Source organism: Dioscorea cayenensis, chromosome 17 (genome assembly GCF_009730915.1).
Source record: "Dioscorea cayenensis subsp. rotundata cultivar TDr96_F1 chromosome 17, TDr96_F1_v2_PseudoChromosome.rev07_lg8_w22 25.fasta, whole genome shotgun sequence".
Taxonomy (NCBI): domain Eukaryota; kingdom Viridiplantae; phylum Streptophyta; class Magnoliopsida; order Dioscoreales; family Dioscoreaceae; genus Dioscorea; species Dioscorea cayenensis.
Window position 1 is genome coordinate 12,515,823 of NC_052487.1, and position 20,223 is coordinate 12,536,045.

At 37.6% G+C, this 20,223-nt stretch overlaps 2 protein-coding genes across 2 annotated transcripts; one reads left to right on the plus strand and one right to left on the minus strand.

Annotated features, from left to right (window-relative positions):
• Window positions 1-293: 293 nt before the first annotated feature.
• Window positions 294-19,715, plus strand: LOC120280329. The gene is made up of 9 exons (XM_039287125.1): window positions 294-439; window positions 651-959; window positions 6,280-6,420; window positions 13,773-13,865; window positions 13,965-14,091; window positions 14,667-14,773; window positions 16,442-16,522; window positions 19,012-19,097; window positions 19,166-19,715. Exons 2-9 carry the CDS (start codon window positions 651-653, stop codon window positions 19,386-19,388), a joined length of 1,167 nt encoding a protein of 388 aa, XP_039143059.1. The 5' UTR covers window positions 294-439; the 3' UTR covers window positions 19,389-19,715.
• On the minus strand, window positions 7,463-13,017 carry LOC120280330. Its single transcript, XM_039287126.1, has 2 exons — window positions 8,776-13,017; window positions 7,463-8,612 (listed from the first exon to the last, which is right to left on the minus strand). The coding sequence occupies exon 1, from the start codon at window positions 12,066-12,068 to the stop codon at window positions 11,061-11,063; it is 1,008 nt and encodes a 335-aa protein (XP_039143060.1). The 5' UTR covers window positions 12,069-13,017; the 3' UTR covers window positions 7,463-8,612; window positions 8,776-11,060.
• Window positions 19,716-20,223: the final 508 nt, after the last annotated feature.

Consider the following 20,223-nt stretch of genomic DNA (forward strand, 5'->3'; position numbering starts at 1 on the left):
TGAAGTTTGATAATCAAAGTGAAAATAAGCTAAAATTTAATAACATACTAAAAAATTTACCCTCATTCGAAATGTCTCAATGATTATCAAAGTGAAATATCGTGGATGAAATGCAGGGTAGGTGATTATTAATACCGAAAAACTGTTCGGTCTTGCCCAATATGGACCAATCTCAACCGCCCATTACACCAGCTAAGCAAGTAGTTTGCTAACAAAATTAACATGAAACTTAGAGTTAGGAAAAATAAAATCTATAAAATACCCAGCTTTTAAGAGAGAGGAATAATTTAATGAGCCCCCGGATGATCCCCAATAGAAAGTCATCACAAGGCCAAAATCCACCTCTCACCGGCAGCGGCGTTATTGGGATCGACTAGCGTGGATGCAATAAATAAACGTGCTGAAATTGCTGCCGGTAGCTAGAAAGGCATTAAAGGAGGTAATGAGAAGAGAGAAAATTAGGGTTTTAAAATAAAATTAATGTCTCCGTCCCCTTTTATTTGTTTAAAAAAACTACTAAAAAAAACTAAAAAATTTCTGGTCAAGTTGATCAAGCCGATTCGAAATTCAGCCAAAAAAAAAAAAAAGCATTGGCATTTGTGCTTCATGTGATAGGGCGTATATGCTCATCACCTTCGAATTCGAACCAGATGCTTGCTGCTCCTGCTCGCTTGTTGCTGTCCCGATGCTGCGTCTCTGCGCTGCCTGCCGATAAAGTACGCTGCTCCGAGAGGCGCCTTGAAGCAACTTGCTTCCCACCCATGGCAGCTTTGTCTCCAGAAGAAGAGAGTCCGGTGGGTAGAATGGTCGCTGACCCTGTGAGCCTGTGCGAATGGCAAGCGTGGGGTTCCTCCTCAACAATCCCCTCCTTGGTGGTCGATGTCATTGATGATCTGAGAGATTTGGAGAGAGATTTGGATGCCTGTATGAACTTTGGGGGTCATGGAGGCAAGCTTCGTGTGAGTATATCCTCTTGTTTCATCTTCCCTTCTTCCCTTGTTTTTGGTTTTGTATTATCTATTTTGTTTTCACTGTTTTTTGGATATGGGCTTTTTGATTTGATGGAGTTTGATGCTGGGTTCGGCTAGCATGAGGAAGTGGGCGTTGATTATTCGTTAGTTCTGTTAGCCTGGAAATGATGGAGTGGTTGTTGATTTTGTGTTTCTCTTGATCATATTGAGCTTAATGTTTTTTGAAGTGAAGCAAAATTAGGAGAAAAAGAAAGGAAACAAGGAACATTGTTTTCTTGTGTTTGATCAAGTGACGAAGAACAGATGGTAGGTTTTTTGTTTTGTTTTGTTTTTTTCGTTTTTGATAAATGTGGACAAGCCATGTGTCCGTACAGACACGTGAGGAGCTGAGCTTTACAATACCTGTGCCCTCCACCTGCACAAACTTGGATTCGAACCTGTCTTCATAGTGGGAGGAACACTCTAGGCAGAGGATTTAGTGCCAATTGACCAAATGGTTGTTGGTAGATAGTAGAAAATTGAATTGACTGTTAATGTTTTTGATTTTTTTTAAGCTTCGTTATCTTCTGTGGACTAATCATGGTTTGTGCTTGCTGGAGCTGGGCTAAAGGCAAAGAAGATAGAAGTAAAAGTATGTGGACAGAAACCATTTGATGCAATACATGAATTACTTTATTGATTAATTTGTAGTATGTTATGTTGGCTAGTTACATAGCAAAATATCTGCATACTTGCATGAAAATAGCTGACTTCTTAGATTGGGAAAACATGGAAATAGAGGGCAATGTATCCCTAAAGACTAGGAACTAATTTACCAAGTTTGCTTGACTTATTGTTGATGTTCCCTCCCTTAGACTTAGTGTTTCTGCTCAGTTTAAATTCCTCTGAACTCTTCCAAAAAACACATGATACTTGTTTCTGAACTTAAGAAAACCTTCCCTCTTCAAACCTTTGTTGGAGATATCTGCAATTGATCTTCGCTTCTGCAATAAATGACATCAATAATCCTTTCATGTGTAAGGATTCATAGGAAATCAAACCTTACATCAATGTGTTTGCTTCTTCCATGAAAAACTGGATTTTGGACCATTTAATGGCTGAGCTGTTATCACAATACATGGGAGTTGCTTCAATTTGCTTGCACTGAACTTCATCTAGTAGCTTTCTAAGCCAGGTAGCTTGACAAGCACAAGCAGTAGCTGCTTCAAATTCTGCTTTAGTAGTTGATAGAGTGACTATAGGCTTTTGTTTTGGATGACCAGGAGATAGCATTTGATCCCATTGTGAAAAAAAGCTGATGTACTTTTTCTTTCATCTTTATCCCTTGCATAGTCACCATTAGTGAATCCCTTCAACACTTTATTTTGTCCTTGTTTGTACAGCAAACCATAGCTGGTTGTTCCCTACAATTACATCAGAATGTGCTTAGCTGCAAGGTGATGTGACGGCTTTGGTCTGGCCATGTATCTGCTTATCAAACTCACTGCTAACCTAATGTCTGGCCTAGTTGTTGTTAGATACTTTAGACTTCCATTCTGTAATATGAATGAAAATTCGCTATATTAGGTACAATAGTACTCCATCTTCTTGTGCAAAAGTCCCATCTACTTCTCCTCCTTGAACATCTTTTCCTAACTTCATATTTGGATCAACTGGAGTGTAGACTATATTGCACCCTCCCTTCTGAAATTTCTTCAGAATTCCTTGCACATATTTCTTTCGAGAGACAAAAATTCCTTTGCTGGATTAAATCACTTCAAGGTCGAGGAAGTAATGCATCCTTCCAATGTTTGTTATGTCAAATTCTCTTTTCATGGGCTCCTTCAACTTTCCAATAATCTTTTTACAGCTTCCAATAAATTTTAGATAATCAACATGCAATCTAAAAATCAAGATATCACTCTTTTATGCCTAATGTAAAGTGTGCTCATAAGGGCAGTTGTGATTCAAAAACCTATCTATGCAGCAGTACCAAGCCTTGGGTGCTTGTTTTAGTCCATAGAGTGCTTTATTCAATACGTAAAACTTCTGTTCTCTTCCCTAACTCCATCCCAGTCCCATACTTCATCAAAAAGTACATCTCTGCTCACCAGAATTTCTCTGTGATTGGATTGTATAGTTTGTAGGCTTTTGTGCAATCTGCTATGCCAAGGAACACTGCTTTTTCCCCTTTGTCATCCAGTTCGTTCCTCTTCTCATGTGGTACATGTGAAGAGCCAATGCAACCAAAAATTTTAAAATGGCTTACATCAGGTTTTCTACCACTCCATGTTTCTTCTGGTGTCTTGGATTGAACAGCATGGGTTGACTTCTATTCAACAAATGAACACTCCAGTTCACTTCTTAAGGCCAGAATCTTTTTGGAACTTTGCTTGTCACCAACATGTTTCTCACCATGTTGGGGATTGTTCTGTTCTTTATCTCACTCACTCCATTTTGTTGTGGAGTGTAGGCTGCTGTTTTCTGCCTTTTGATGCCAAGGTTTTCACAGAACTTCAAAAATGCCTGTGACTTATACTTTCCGCCTGTCTCTTCTCAACACTTGTGTTTTTCCGCCTGCTTCATTTTCTGCTACAGCTTTGAATTGTTTAGAGGCATGGACACTTCTGAATTTTCCACAAGAAAATAAATCCAAATATCTCTACTGTAGTTATCTATGAAGGTTATAAAATGCTTCTTTCCTCCCTTAGATACAGGATTAAGAGGACCACATAAGTCTGAGTGATCAATCTCCAAGAGTTTGTTAAGTCTCTGTGCTTTTCCTTTGGGAAATGCATCTCTGTGTTACTTGCCAATTACACAGTCCTCACAAAAGTTAGCAGGACTTTGGAAGCATGGTAGTCCAGTCACCATATCCTTCTGTTGCAAAGTTTTCAAACCTCCAAAATTCAAGGGTCCATATTTGAAGTGCCACAGCCAGGCTGTCTCTTTCAATTGGGTTGCAAAATAGGTCTGTTCAACATAATCAATGTTCAGAGGAAACATTCTAAATTTCTATCTGCAGACATGTGTATCCAGGCTATCAAACCTAGCTTGGCATCCTGAATTTTGACCATAATGTCCTTGATCTTCACTTCGTATCTTTTTTTCTTGCAACTGGCCAATTCTAAGCAAATTTGTCTTCAAACTTGGCACAAACAGCATGTTAGAGATTGGCTGCACAGCATTAGTCTTGTTTTGAATTCTAACTTGCCCTCTTCCCATGATAGCTGCCTTTGAATTATCTCCAAACTTCGCACTATCTCTGAAAGTCTCATCCAGAATTGCAAAAGTCTCCTTGTTGCCACACATATTATTGTTACAACCTCTGCCCAAGTACCATAGACCATTTGCTATCTCCTCCTTTGCTTAGCAGACCATTAGCAGAGATATTTCTTCTTCCTGTTGTTCTAAAATTCGAGGTCTCCCCTCTGCCTTGTGTCAAGTTGGTTCTACATTCAAACTTCTAATGGCCAAACTTGTGACATCTAAAGCACTCAATGTGTGCTGTACTCCCTGCTTCACCTTTGGAATTGTTCTGGAAAGATTTGCCTCAACATCTCTCTCTTTTCATTGGCTTGAAAATTTTTGAAACCTTTCCTTGCTTTACCCTTCTCCCGCTTGCCTGCTTGAGTGAAGACTTGAAGGGCATGTTCTTCACGGTCTGGTTGAATCAACTTCTTGTGGACTAGCAAAGTGCTCTGCAGCTTATCAAGTGACATGTCATCAATGTCATGCGACTCCTTTATGGAATAGACAACAAAGTCATATTTTGGTGCTAAAGATCTCAGAATCTTATCTGCAACCACCACATCTTCTGACTTGTTCCCATGCAATCTCATCTTATTCATAATAGCCACAACCCTCAAGAAATAGCCATTGACTGTTTCTCCAGATTTCATCTTTAAGGTCTCGAACTCAGTTCAAAAGGCTTGAAGCTGCTGCCTCTTTGTCTTTTCTGAGCCTTGATACTTTTTCTTCATTGAATCCCAAATGTGCTTGGAAGTATCTTTGTAAAGAATGGTCTCCAACATTGAACCATCAATGGCCTAAAACAGATAGTTTTTGGCCTTTAGATCCTTCAATTTCGATGCTTCCATCTCTACCTTTGATGCTTCAGTTGTTGCCATTGCCAAGCTTGGAATGCCCTCTGAGACAACCTACCAATACTCCTTTGATTTCAGGAAGATTTTAATCAATAGGCTATAATGGTCATAGTGATCATCGACTTTTGGAATGGAAGGTTATCAAAATTGTTAGATGCCATTATAATGGAAATGTGTAGAAATTTGCCAATGCAAGAGTCTCTCAACACTTGCAAGCCAAGCTCTGATATCAAATGTTGAAACCGAACTAAAGGTAAAGAAAATAGAAGAAAAAGTATGTGTCCAGAGACTTTCATTTAATACATGAGTCACTTTAGTCATTGATTTGTAGTACATTATGTAGCTAGTTACATAATAAAATATCTGCATACTTGCATGAAAGTAGGCAACTTCTTAGACTAGGGAAACATGGAATAAGAGGGAAATGTATCCCTAAAGACTAGGAATTAATCTGCCAAATTTGCTTGACTTATTATTAACATTGGTTTAGTGAAACGGAAGCAAAGTATGGAAATGGAACTATTAAATGCTAGTTAGCTTATTCTTCATCTAAATTGAAATAGCTTTAATCAAATTGGAATTAAATATATGATAGCTGAATTGTAGGAATTGAACCCAATGTTCTCTTGACAGGAAAGTTACCTTCTTTTAGAGGTACTCTGATGTTGACAGGCCAATAACCTAACTTCCCCCAAGGTATATTTGATCTCCTTTATGCAACCTTGATTCTGTAAAATGATATTGATAAGGTATTGCCATCCTTTCCGCCGAGCAACAGATAGGTGGTGCACTAGAGAGGATAACTAAGCAATTTCTATTCTTCATTCCATAACAGATGATTTTTTACCTGCTACCTGTTTATCCAACAAAATGACCTGGCTCTCTAAATTAGAACACAATTAGATTATGCAACATTAAATCTATTTGTGTGTATATCATCATTTGTTTAATTTATGCTCTGGTTGTGAGGTGAATTCTAAAGCATAATATCATTGCCTCGAATGCTTGCATATTATTAGATACCCTTCTCAAATTTTTTTTTTTTGGTTTGATGGTTGGAGGACTATGCCATATATGTTCAAATAATTTCCAATGCAGAAGATCTACTATTTAAGTTAGTCTTTTCGTCATTTCAGAAAAACTAGCTAATTTAGTGTTATTAGCTAATTAATGAGTAGAGCCTAATGGGTATGGTATATATTACTTTAAATTTTCTATTCTAGGGTCCTTTAAAGATTCCCGAAGACAAGAAAAGGAGGACACTATTCCAGTCCCTAACTGATTCTGAACAGAAGATTCAATATTTTGCTGCTCGGCAGATAGCACATCGCGTGCTTGGTAGTCGGGGATACCTTTGCCAAAGGGTGAGAATCTAACATGTCTTTTCTCTTTGTCATCATCATTTGCAATTTCATTTTATTTCCACCTTTTCATTTTTTTTAATTTCACAAACTGTTCTTCGTTGCTATATATGCATTCATGAACGTCATACTTGGTAAGTCTCCCTAAACATTGCCTGTTAGCAATAAGATGCAACATAAAGGATTGAGGATATTTTTCTAATGTGAAACATTTCAGGTTTCATGAGAGAAAAGAAGAGACATGTAAAATAAAGAAGGAACATAGCATGTTTAGGAGGTCCATCTTTACTGTACGGTGATTAAACAACAAGTCTCCCAAACTGTTAGCATAAAGTTGATTTCTTTTGTTCTGCCTAGTGTGAATCTTTGGATCTCACAAATTTTTTAACCAATGCACTTCAGTATGCCAGAAGTCTTTTTTTTTAGGGTTTGTTTTAAGTTGTATCTTAAATTAAGGGGTTGTTTGGATTGGCTTCTTAGAAGCCCAAAAGCACTTTTTCATAAGTTAAGCACTTTTGGACATAAGAAAAGATGTTTGTATTAGCTTTTCTGCAAAAGCAGAAGCTGTAAAAAAAGCCCAAATTCAGCTTTTTTCAAAAGCTGGTAAAGAGGTGCTTTTGAAAAAAGCACTTTTAAAAAGCTGTTTTGGGTTTTGTAAATTACCAGTTTACCCTCAACAATTAAACAAACTAATACTCTTAGTCCTAGCTTATTAAACAACAAAAAAACTTGACTATAATAATAATAATAATTCTATAATAATAATAATAATAATTATTATTATTAATACATTACGTTATAATAATAATTATTATTATTAGTAATTATTATTATAATCATAACAAATTAAGTTATAATAATTAATAATAATTATAATTATAATTATAATTATAATTACAATACATTAAGTTATAATAATAATTATAATTATAATACATTAAGTTATTATTATTATTATCATTAATATTTTAATAATCACTATTAATAGCAATGTATAAAAATAACTCAATGAATGCCCACTTTAGTAATTTGACACCCTAAAAGCCCTTTTAAAAATCCATATCCAAACAACTTCACATATATATAAGTACTTTTACATTAGCTTACCCAAACATAAAACACTAAAAGGCACTTAACTTACTCTCAAAAGTACTTTTAAAATAAGTGCTTCTACAACTTGAAAAAAAAAGCACTTTTTTTTAAAGCTAACCCAAACAAGGCCTAAATAGCTGGTTGTTCATGTAATCAGATTTGTATGCCATAATATGTTAGAGAACAAGCCCTGGTTGATAGAGGCCCAGCCTTAGCTGATAACTTTCCCAATTTACCTCCCTTCTGCTGTTTCCTTTTGACTTCTTTTGTAAGCAACTATGTAGGAGCCAATTTACCATTCTGCCCTTGACTTATCTTATTTCTTCTAGAATAGACCAATAAGTGCTTCTGAAAAGGCTTATCAGTACTCTCTTGGATAGAGCAAACCTTGTCCACAAGGTTTGATGTGGGAAATTGTCCCCGAAAATCGGAACAAGTCATCCATGAAGACTCTTCTGGTGGTCGACTTTGCCATTGAACAAGTACCGGATGGCAAGGAAAAGAACCAGAACCTTGGTTTTGAACCTTGAGTATAGCTGCTGGGATATAAGATTCTTCTTCTAAGGATAATTCATGGGGCAATGCTTGAGAAACAAGGTGGGAACCTGCCATCTTTTTCAATTGAGATATATGAAAGATGAGGTGAATTTTTGACCCTTGAGGAAGGTCTAATGTGTAAGTAACTGGGCTAAACTTGTGAGTGATTTTGTAGGGGCCAAAATAGCAAGATGCTAGCTTCTGAGAAGAGTGTTATTGTACTGATTGTTGTCGATAGGGTCGAAGCTTGACAAAAACTGGATCTCCAACTTCATAATCCACATGTCGTCTATAATCCACATGCCGTCTATGCTTATTCGCTGACCGAATCATTTGTTGCTGGGCCTTAGATAAATGGTGTTGTAATTCTTAGAGCATAGCAGATCTGTCTTGGTGTGCCTGGGCTACTGTAGCGACTTGAAATTCCCCGGGCATGAATTGAAGGAGAGAGGGAGAAGGACGTCCATATACGATTGGGAACGGTGTAGTGTTGGTAGCCCCATGAAAATTAGTATTATACAAATATTCAGCCCAAGGTAGCCAGCGACTCCAATGCTTAGGATGCTCTGAATTGAAACAACAAAGATAAGACTCAAGTCAACTATTGAGGACTTCAGTTTGACCATCCGTTTTTGGATGATAAGCTGAGCTCATTTTGAGTTTTGTACCCCACTTAGGGAAGAATTCTTGCCAAAAACAGCTTATAAAGATAAGATTTCGATCACTTACAATAGAATGAGGAACCCCATGCAGGCGGACTCTCTTTGGCGAATAATTTAGCCACCATCCTGGCAGTGAAATGATGCTTTAACCCAATAAAATGGGCATACTTAGAGAGCCAGTCCACCACAACTAAGATGCAGTCCCAACCATTTGATTTAGGTAAGCCTGACAAGAAATCCAGTGATATATCTGTCCAAACTTGAGTAGGGATATGCAAGGGTTGAAGAAGACCCTTAAGAGAGAGTGTATCATACTTAATTCTTTTGGCAAACTAAGCAATCAGCTACATATTTCTGGACATAAGCCATCATACCTCACCAATATACACTGCCTGCAAGTCGTTTGTAAGTGCGCAAAGCTCTAGAATGACCTTCTTGTGGGGAGCAATGAAATTCTTCCAACAATCTGGGAATTCAAGAAGAATTGCAGGGAATCATCAATCTTTATAGAATAATTTGCCATGGATGACCTGATGATTTGGAAAAGCTGATGGTTTGTGAGAGATTTGATCATGAAGGGACTGTAAGGAGGAGTCTTGCTTGATATCTTGATGCAATTGCTTCCAGTGAGCCTAATAAGGAATAAAAATAGCTGTTAACTCCAAGTCCCCGTAGGCTCGAGATAAGGCATCAACAGCCTTGTTTGTGGAACCTGGTTGGTATTGAACATCAAATTCGTACCCCAAAAGTTTGGTAATCCAATTTTGTTGGGTTGGTGTGTTGACATGTTGTTGCAAGATGTGTTGAAGATTGCTGTGATCTGTTTTGATTACAGAGTGTTGGCCCATCAAATAAGGTCGCCATTGTCGAATGGCTAGTACTAGAGCCATGAGTTCCTTTTCATAAGCTGGTTTAGCAAGGTGCCGAGGGGCTAGTTGTTTGCTAGAAAAAGCTAATGGTCTGTTATTCTGCATCAAAACTGCCCCAACACCAGTACTGGAAGCGTCACACTCCACCACAAATGTTTGAGAAAAATCAGGCATGGCAAGGGTGGGAGCCGTCGTGATTGCTTGCTTTATTTTCTAGAAGGCGAGATTTGCATCTGTGTTCCAAGTGAATTTGGCGGCTTGATCTTTCTTAAGAAATTCCGTAAGAGGTCGAGCAATGTCTCCATAGCCTTTAATGAATCTCCTATGGTATCCTGTGAGCCCAAGAACGATCTAATAGCTTTAACAGATTTTGGAGTTGGCCAATTCAACACACTCGATTCCTTGAGAGGATCTATAGAGACCTTTCTTTGGGACACAATATGATCAAAGATAGTCAATGGATTGTTGGCCAAAATGGCTTTTCTTTTTGTTGGTTACAAAGTGCTCCGCTAACAATTTACTCAAAACAAGATGTAAGTGGTGTAGATGCTCCATCCACGACTTGCTATAGATTAATATATCATCAAAAAATACTAAGACAAACCTGCGCAGAATAGGCCTGAAGAGATCATTCATCGTAGCTTAGAAGGTAGCTAGTGCGTTCATAAGGCCGAAAGGCATCTCCTTAAACTCATAATGACCTGTATGAGTGCGAAATGATGTTTTGGGAACGTCCTCTTCTTTCATGCGTATTTGGTGGTAACCCGACTTGACGTCGACTTTAGAGAAGAACTTAGAACAATGCAATTCATCTAATAGTTCTTGAATGACTAGAATGGAATATCTATTAGGTATGGTAGCCTTGTTGAGTTTCCGATAATCAACGCAAAAGAGCCACCCACCATTTTTTTTCGCACTAAGAGGACAGGACTTGAGAAAGGACTGTTACTTGGCTGGATAACTGCGGTGGCGAGCATATCAGCAACTAACCTTTCAATTTCATCCTTCTGAAGGTGACTATAGCGATAAGGGCGGCAACTAATAGTTGTAACCCCTTCTTTCAAGGGAATGTGGTGGTCTGTTGTGCGTTGTGGATGCAACCCAGAGGGTTCGGTAATAACAGAAGAAAATTCATTTAATAGCTGTTGTAACTCTGGCGACAGTATGTTAGAATTTCCAACGATGGTGCTTTCCTCAATTGCAAGGACATTCCACAATAATAAGCCAAATTACACATCTTGAAGTGTGACGAAATTGGGGTGCTGCTCAAAGAAGGATCACCTGTGATTTGCACTTGGTTCCCATCTACTGCAAAATGCATCACCATAGTAGCCCAGTTAGCCATGACGTCACCAAGTGTTTGGAGCCACGATACTCCCAATATTATATCTACACCACCGAGAGGAAATACATAGCAATCCACCTTAATGCAGATAGATGCCAACTGAATCTGAACATTTCGACAAATCCCCTACGCCTCTGTTCAGTGGCCGTCTCCTAAACGGACTCCAAATTTTGGTGTTGAAGAGATAGGAATCTGGAGCTTAGCTGTTGTGTTTGATATAAAGCAATGACTGGCGCCACTGTCCACCATAACGATGACGGAAAACTGCCCAATTTTACCAAGAAACTTCAAAGTGCTGGGTTGCTGAGTGGAAGTCATGGAAAAATATGGTAACTCCAACTGGAGTAGTTGTGAAGCATCTTCACTAGGAGAGTCTTGAGACTGTTCATTAAACTCAAGTGTACAAGGGCTTTCCCCGTTAAGCTCTTCGTCACCTAAAGTCAAGGTTCGTAGAGATTTGTTAGGACGCTGGTGGAGAGAATTATATGGCTGATGACAACAGAAACAAAGCCCTTTTGAACGGAGGTCTTGGAACTTTTTTTGAGTATATTGACGGACACGCCGAATTCGTGCTGATGTGGCCGGATGTGCGGGAGAATTGGTGCTGCTTCCCACACTACTGGTCTTTGAGTTGACCTTGGATCGAATTCGTTTGTCACCTCTTGACAACGGTGCCCAATTGCCTTGCCCACGCGATGACGCATTTGCGGCCAAGCTCGACGCAACACTCTGTTGTGCGGATGACCCGAAAGAGTGGACTAAAGATCGTCCCACTGCATTTGCCACACCAGCCCGCGACCCGAGCCCAAAAGTTGTCGAGATTGAACTGTGCAATCTCGTCTTCTTCGTAACTAATTCGAGCTCATGCTCGTTTTCCTGTGCCAGAGTCATTGTCGCATACAGATCCTTAGTCTCATGGGAACGGATGTGTGCTCTAATCTCCTCTCGAAGGCCATTGAGAAATTGACCTGTGAATGCTTCTTCTTGCCAACTTTGTATTTGCGCAGACTTCTCGATGAAGTCACGGATGTACAGATCGACTGAGCCATTTTGTTTTACAGTAGCCAAAGCCTCATATGGGTTAGCAGCTAAAGCTCCCGCGAATCGCGCAAGCACCTCACGGCGAACATTGCTCCACGTCGGCATTCTTGCAGCCACGTCATCTAATTGAGGGCATGACCTTCCATACAGACTAGGGCAAACGTTACCTTGAGGTCCTTAGCAGTCTGTTGTATGCTGAAATACTGCTCTGCTCGCCTAACCCAGCCCAAAGGGTCGTCCCCCTTGAAATTAGGGAGCTTGACCTTCTTTGCAGCAATCTGGACATCATCTAGTGAAAAAGCTCGAGGAGGGAGAACTTCCAGATCTGGCTTCTGTTTCGGCTGTCGGCGGTGGAAGGATCAATTTGGAATCTCCAAGTCTGGTAGAATAGGCTTCGGCTTCGGCTATCGGTGGTGGTGATGACCGCTCTACCTCTTGTGCTGCTTTCTCCTTCACCAAAGACGTCAATAAGGATTGGATTTCATCTAATAGTTGCCTAGTATGAAGTATTTCATCCATCATTCCTGGCATCTTTTGCTCTGAATCTGAGCCTTGAAGCTTGAGATCTTTGATTTCCTCTCTCATTGATTCCAAGTTTCTTTCCACAGCATCGACCCCTTTGTTCCATTTTCGTCTGCGGCATCAGATCCAAGCTCATCGCACCAATGGTAGAGAACAAACCCTGGAAGATAGAGGCCCAGCCTTAGCTGATAACTTTCCCAATTTTCCTTCCTTCTTCTGTTTCCCTTTGACTCTTTTTGTAACCAGCTATGTAGGAGCCTATTTACCATTCTGTCCTTGACTTATCTTATTTCTTCTAGAATTGACCAATAAGTGCTTCTGAAAAGGCCTATCATAATACTATACATGAACAGCCCCAACCACCAAACACCCCCTTCTTCTGTTTCCCTTTGACTCCTTTTGTAACCAGCTATGTAGGAGCCTATTTACCATTCTGTCCTTGACTTATCTTATTTCTTCTAGAATTGACCAATAAGTGCTTCTGAAAAGGCCTATCATAATACTATACATGAACAGCCCCAACCACCAAACACCACTCACGACGGGGAAAAAACACAAGCATTTACATTAGTTGAGAATGATGAGATGAAGGATTTGTTGAATGGTAGCTTTTATTTATCCTTAATGATGTGGGAAACGAGGCAGAGTTAAGTGATACAATTGAGTTCCTAGGAAGGATTTATTTGTTAACACCTTTGGTCAGAGACAATGGACTTAACAGGAAGAAAATTGTTAATAAGCTATAAGTTTCCTGGTCATGGTTTGGATAATGCCTGGCAGTTATGGGTTATCATTGTGGTAGACCCAGCTAGAATCATGTTTTATATCCATTGAAGGATTGTACCCCATGAAGTAATTTCCCAACAAATTTTTTGTTATATCTAGCTTTTATTTTATTTGCAATAAAGACATTTTTAAATGGTAAACTAACATTGACATTGTGAAAATTTGAATTTTATATCCAGGTTCAAATTTTTTAATAGCAAGTATGAATTTTCAAGGAATCTAGTTCACACAAGGTTTGTGGAGTAAATCTAAAACAAATTTGATTCAGCTTTTTTGTCTGTTATAATACCTGCATTGTGCCATCAAAATATTTTAGAAAAAGTAGGTGATTAGTTTGACAAGATATCTTTGATGAAATTTTTTGTCCTAATACCTAACTTGTTGCAAGTTGTTTCCTTCTGTTATATCATCTTAACTTATGTGACTAGTGTTTCACCGTCTTTCATGGAATTTGTCATATATTCTGGAACTGTTAGCCTCAATTTTGCTGCATTCTTCCAGTGTTGGCTTGCAAAGGAAGATTGCATGTGCTCTAGAGTAGTACCATGCTCTTTGTGGAATGGGATAAGATTTTGGTTGTACATGCATCCAAAGGTATCTCTTACCTGTTGATTCATACCTAGCTTTTTGACATATATCTTCGAATTTCTTCGGTAGAAGTCATTTATTAGGTTGTATATTTCCTCATTGCAGGACTTTTTGCGCCAAAATAACACGGGAAAGTTGTTGTGGCAATTATTTGGAACTCAATCTGTGTCTCTATGCATCTTTGGAATTCATGAACATGAAGAAATGATGTGGGATGCATTTAGGAGTTCAGGTTCTGATGGCACTTCTTGATTAATTACCAATGTTTTGAGTCCTTGTGATGTAATACTTATTGTTGAAGTTGACACTATTGTTATCCATTATCTAATACATGCATACGTTTTAATAATTGCTAACAAATGCCTTCTCAACCTATGTTCACTGGTTGGCATAAAATCAAATGCTTGGGTAAAAATTTTAAGCTTGCTTTTACCCTCTTAGTGTATAGAAATTTTTATTTGGGAAGAGTAGAAATCACTTATCAAGTTTTGACAGTTTAGACATACTTTATGGTGACTATTGAAATTTGATTGTGGGATCAAATGAAATATGTATAAGAGAAAAAAAGAAAATAAAACTCCACAACTTTATCAAGAAATTTAGTCACCACACTGTTCAAAACTATATGGAAAATGTTTTAGAATATCATCTTTCATTTTAGTATGTGGTGTGCCTTTTGTAATATGTTCACATTCAGTGATGAGGTTTATTGCTAAATTATTATTGATGGTTTTCTGAGTTCCTTCTATAAATATGCCTTAATATGATTAGTTGAATCTAATATATCCAACATCCTCCATTTTTCAGGAAAGGAAAAGATTTGGTTTCTTTATCCCAGTAAAAGTGCAGCTCCTAAATTGGTTCAGGACATCTTTCTCAACAGCTTATATTCAAGTCTTGATGGTCAAATGATGGTATTTTCTTTCTGAGACATCTATGTTTTGCTACATTTGTGAGAACATTCCTCAAACTTCATCTTTTTTACACAAAAAAGTGACTTTTTGGCTAAGAGAAGCATTTTGTTGTTTGAGGATATTCTTATCTTCAATTTTATGCTAGAACTGATAAGGATTATATTTCTCCAAAAAAGAATCTATAGATTGTTTGTAGGAATAAGGTTTAACATATCGTTAACTTGAGCTGGGAAATAATATAATTGCATTATTTTGTTCTATGAAAAATAGGATACAATATTCATTATTAAAGAGTATATCAGTAATTTTTTATTGGGACGAAACAGGTTTATCATGATAATTGTCTGGCCTTTGAAGGACAAGTTCTTTAGTTTTGAACGGTAGTAGCAAAGAACAGAAATTACTTCTGTAGTGGATTGAATTATCCAAAGAACTCATGTTTTTCATTGTTTACTGGACCTGTCATCAGTAGTGTGTTGGATGCAATACCTCATGACAGGCTGCATTTGCTATTTGCAGGAAAAGAATTCTTAAGATTGTCAGCATCAATTTTTTTGATGTTATCTGGCAGTGGCTTTAATATGAAAAGGCTTGTCCCATGAAATATTCCTGACAGTAGATCCTTCATTTTATCCTTCTGCGACTTGCTGTATTGCGTGCTTTTCTCCCTTTGATCACAACTTCTATCCTTTCTAATTCTCATTTCAATCCTTTTCCTCGTATGATTATCCCATTTGACTGGTCATACATGTGTCCAATTTTCTAGTCTTGTAGCTCTTCCACACACCATATGCTAGCCAAGTTCTCCTTTTCTTTGCATGGACATATAACAAGGCAAATTGCATTGGCTTTATTTTTGTCCACATCCTCCAATAAGGATGACCTCTTTCAATTTTCATATTCATCTTCCTCAATGATGTAAAGCCTCTAGAGACTTCTATTATCTTTTTGACTTTTGGGAAACATTTTGAGTTTGATCTTCTATATGAAGAACATTTGTTGGCCCCTCCTATTAAGAGGTAATGACTGTGCGGTATGTTTATCCCAGGCAAAGCAAACTGTTAGTGCACATCGGCTGTTTTTGTCTGTCATATTCAAGTTAACCATACTTCTTACCTGATGTGGCCTTATTAGGTCTGAGCCGCTACTGAATAGGTATGACTTAAACTAGTTATATAAATGGATTAGCACTTGTTTCAGTCCATGTCCAGTACTGATCCAACAGAATGGAAAAAAGTAGGCTTCGTAAATAGTCCAGCAAGCCTTCATGTCACAAAATGTTTGCTATTACTATTTGTCAAGGTAGAAGGTTAACGAGATTAAACCAATAGTACCATTGTTCCTTTATCCATGATAGTTCTTTTAAAAATATAATCATGTTTTTTAGTTTAGGAACATTCATATGATTAAACACACTCAAGGTTAATTGTATGTATCATATTTATGTGCTGTGCTTGATTGAATGTGCAAGTGCTTAATCAGTAATGATGATGCTAAGTTATGGATGTTATACATGTTAATCTTCAAGTCTTGAGTTCGATCTACTTCCTATTTGTTAGGGCATTGACTGTTGCATAAAATTTGCATAAACCTCTAACAGTACTTGATGGTTCTGTCCTAAACTGTAGAAGCTTCATCCTTAATTGTTCTATATCCTTTATTGTACAGGATAGTAAGGATCAACCTTTAAACTTTGTTCTTATTGATGGCACATGGAGCAATTCGGCTGCTATGTATAGACGTTTGAAGGTATTTCTGAGTGCTTATTCTCTTTCTAATACATAATTGGATGCATGATTATCAATCCATCTGTCTTTTCAGTATTATTTTAAGTTTATTTTACTTTTTTTGTTTGATGTATTTTGTATTAGTTTTGACTTCTCTATGTTGTCTGTGTAGATCTATAGACCTTTAAGACGAAAACTAATCTGGTAATGTTGCTTTGTACCTGTTAGTTGGAGACAGTGTTGTTATTTGTTGTATAAACATGTTAACACGTACACAAATCACCTCTTTACAAAAAATGTGTGCAGATTGGAGATAGTCTAGGTGATGCAGGCCAACTTAATGAAACCATTCAAGACAAAAAAATTGAGGAATCCTGATATGAAATTGAAGTAATTTGCTTTAGTCGATCTAGAATTTTAAATAGGATGGAAGTATCAAAGATGAATTGGTCTTACACCACAAGAGGATACCCTCTCAAGAAGACTTGCAACTACAACCAAGAATATTATTTCATCAAAAAGTGACTAGCTTGTCATCCAATGCAGAATAAATGACCCTAGAATAACTTTTTTTTGAAGAAAGAACCCCCCAAAAAAAAAGGGGCTGATTTATTGAAAAAACAAAGGATACAAAAGATAACCAAACTTAACTAATGAGATCAGAAAAAAATAGCTACAAAGATTAGCAAACTTAAAAAAAAAACCAGAATCAGTGTAGGTTTTTCATTATCCACCGAGGCAAGTCTCGCCCATACAAGAAAAGGTTTAAAGACTGGTGATTGAAACCTTGCGCAGCCAACTTGATAGCAGGAGCCATCCAAGAATGAGGAATCTCATGAATGTGAGGGCTGCCATTCATATCAAGGAGAAACCTCAGATTGGAGATTTGCAAACTGAAGCGCCAAGATGTAGGAGAGTCCGGATTCCCGAGGGTCACCAAAGCAGCTTGATGAACATTGAAGATGTGCCTGACTGGAATGTGAAATTCCAGCTCTACTTGAAGGGCTACTTCCAAAGCATGCAAAGCATCGGATGAATTTTTCTTCCACTGGTCAAGAGGAGCATCCTGCAATTGAGACAATGTAGTTAGCATTGGAGGCAAAGAAACCAATAGACCTTACCTGGCTGCTGCGGTTAAGATGCGTGTGAGTGGAAAGGAATTGACCATCAGCGCTAGAGAAATTATTCAGAATGAGCTTTTTGCTGAGGAGATCCCTGTTGCCACTGGAATGTTCATGTACATGAGCAAAAGCTCTGCTCACAATGGCAGGATAATTAGGCCGGGTGTTTCTGAAAATTACGTCACACCGATTCTTCCAGATGAACCAGGCGCCAGCAACAATCACAGCAATGATATACTTTGAATAATAACTTGGGCAACTGGCCAAAAGAGTTGGCCTGAACAACCAGACTATTAAACCAAATAATAATGCAGATAGATTCTGCTAAGTTGCTAACAAACATTTTTAAAAAAGAAGTTTAAAAGATAAACATATCTTTGACTAGTGGGGCCAACTTAAGAACATAATGTAAATAATAACTAAACTCCTAATGTGGCTGTGCCACTAGTATGTGACATTTACAAATTTTGCCTTTGTTTTGCATAACTAATAAATAGAGAAGAGATAAAGAAATTTAAAAGTTAATCTGGAATGAACTAGACAAGATCTCACTAGCGAGTACTGGAAGATCAAGATTTTTAGAACTTCGACAATGGTGCTATCTGCAACAAAATGTTGTTCTGTTCATTTAAATTATGGAGTGGATAAACCAGAAGTTTATCATGCTGCCTTCTACAGCTACCTTCTCTATGATTGGAAAAGGGAACATATGTGAACCTGCCTGCACTCTTCTTGTCTTATATGTTTCAACAGTTTGCATCAATTTAAGTGATACTATCTGTGCACAAGGGTCATGAACTAGTCTAGGCACTCATCTTCCTCCACTAAAGGTTGAACAAACATCTTCTCAGATAAAACTGGCATCTTTTGTTTATGTCCAAATATTCATCATGTTCAAATCTTTACTCTTTCTCTTGGTCATCCTTGTGAGTGTGATATATACATATATATGCTTTGTTTTATGACTTGCTTAAGTGTTAGACTCACTCTTTGTTGCTAGTGAAATTTGTCGCATATTCCTGGTTCAACTTGTATGTCTTAAACCTCTCCGCATCATTTTTTGTTTGTGTTTTTAAAGTTACCCTGCTCGGAGTTTTTCATTCCTCCACTCTTTCTATATATAACATAGAACATTCTCTGGGTTTTCCATAAGTGTATCTTTGCCCTTTATTTCATTTATAACAAGCATATATCATTCCACGTTATGTTTGACTAATATTTTTGTCTTCCATTGAACTCAGTTTACCAATCTATCACTAATTTCAGCTGCTCTACCATCTAATTCAAATAAGAATAGGAAATCTCTCCAAGCAATGTCTGCATGGAAACTCAAACAATACAATTCCGATCTGAATTTTTTACAAGGGTAGTGGGAAAACTTGATTTGCAGGATCAGTGGATGACATTATGGGGAGAGGAGGAGCCGCCTAGCATCTCCATAGCAATTTCCAATGTATCAGTTATGCATAAACTAAGGCAAGGATCATGTGTTATAATCAGAAATCAGATTTTTGTTGTGGATTTTACTGTTAATTTTTATACAGGCCCCAGCCATCATGGGATCGAACCTGTACTGCAGCTGCCGCCGCTGGCCTTCTCTCAGAGCTACATCATTTTCATCCTGAACTTTGCGAGCATGGTTTGGATAAACAGGCTGAGGCCGTGGAGGATACATTAGAAGTTCTATTGGATGCACTTACAAAAAGACGGCTACGCAAGGGCAGGTCTATCACCCGGAAAGATAGGAAGATGGTCTCATTGAGGTGAAAGCGAAGAGTAACATGATTTACAGCGGCTGCTGATCTCGGGCTGAATAAATGAGAATGCGATTGATCCATCTCTCTGAAAGGAATTTTTGACCATTAAGGCATAGACCTTAAGCCACAAGAAATAGCAGTTAACTCTTTCAAAAAAACAAGGAATTATTGTCTGCTAACATGGAAGTATACCTCTGGTAGGTTCTAAACTAATTGAGCTTAAATGAACGTGGATCAGTTTTTGAGTTTGGTTTGAAATTTAAAAATAGCAGTTTGACTTCAATGTTTGAGTTCTAATCGAACTATCAGAACTTACTCTGAATATGGTTCTTAGCAATGCCCCAAAATTTTTTAGTTCTATCTGATTGTTTGATATTGTTGTTTTAGAATATTGGAAACTTTTATAAATGCCTGCGCATATTAGGGTGCCTATTTGGTTCGTTAATGCGGTTGCCACTGAAGTGAATTGATGGATTTGACTACCAAGTTTTTTTATTTTTATTTTTTCCTATACGAAATCTCGCAAGTTATTTTGAATTGAACTAATTTAATCGAAAAGCCTCAGTTGATTTTAATTAGTGGCAATTAATTTTAAAAATTTCAACGACATTGTAAATGTTCATTATTCAATATAACAATACATTTGATAAATTTTCAGTATTTGATATAACAATAAATTTGGCACAAACAACTAACGAATATAAGTTAGATTTCATAAGTGGCTCCCAATTTTTCATTTGAGAAGATGAAATTCTCACTCATTGGAATGTGTTTATCAATAAAGTTTATATTATAAAAGTGAAGAAAAAGATCTTTTGGGGGCGAAAACTTTTTTACTTTGTATA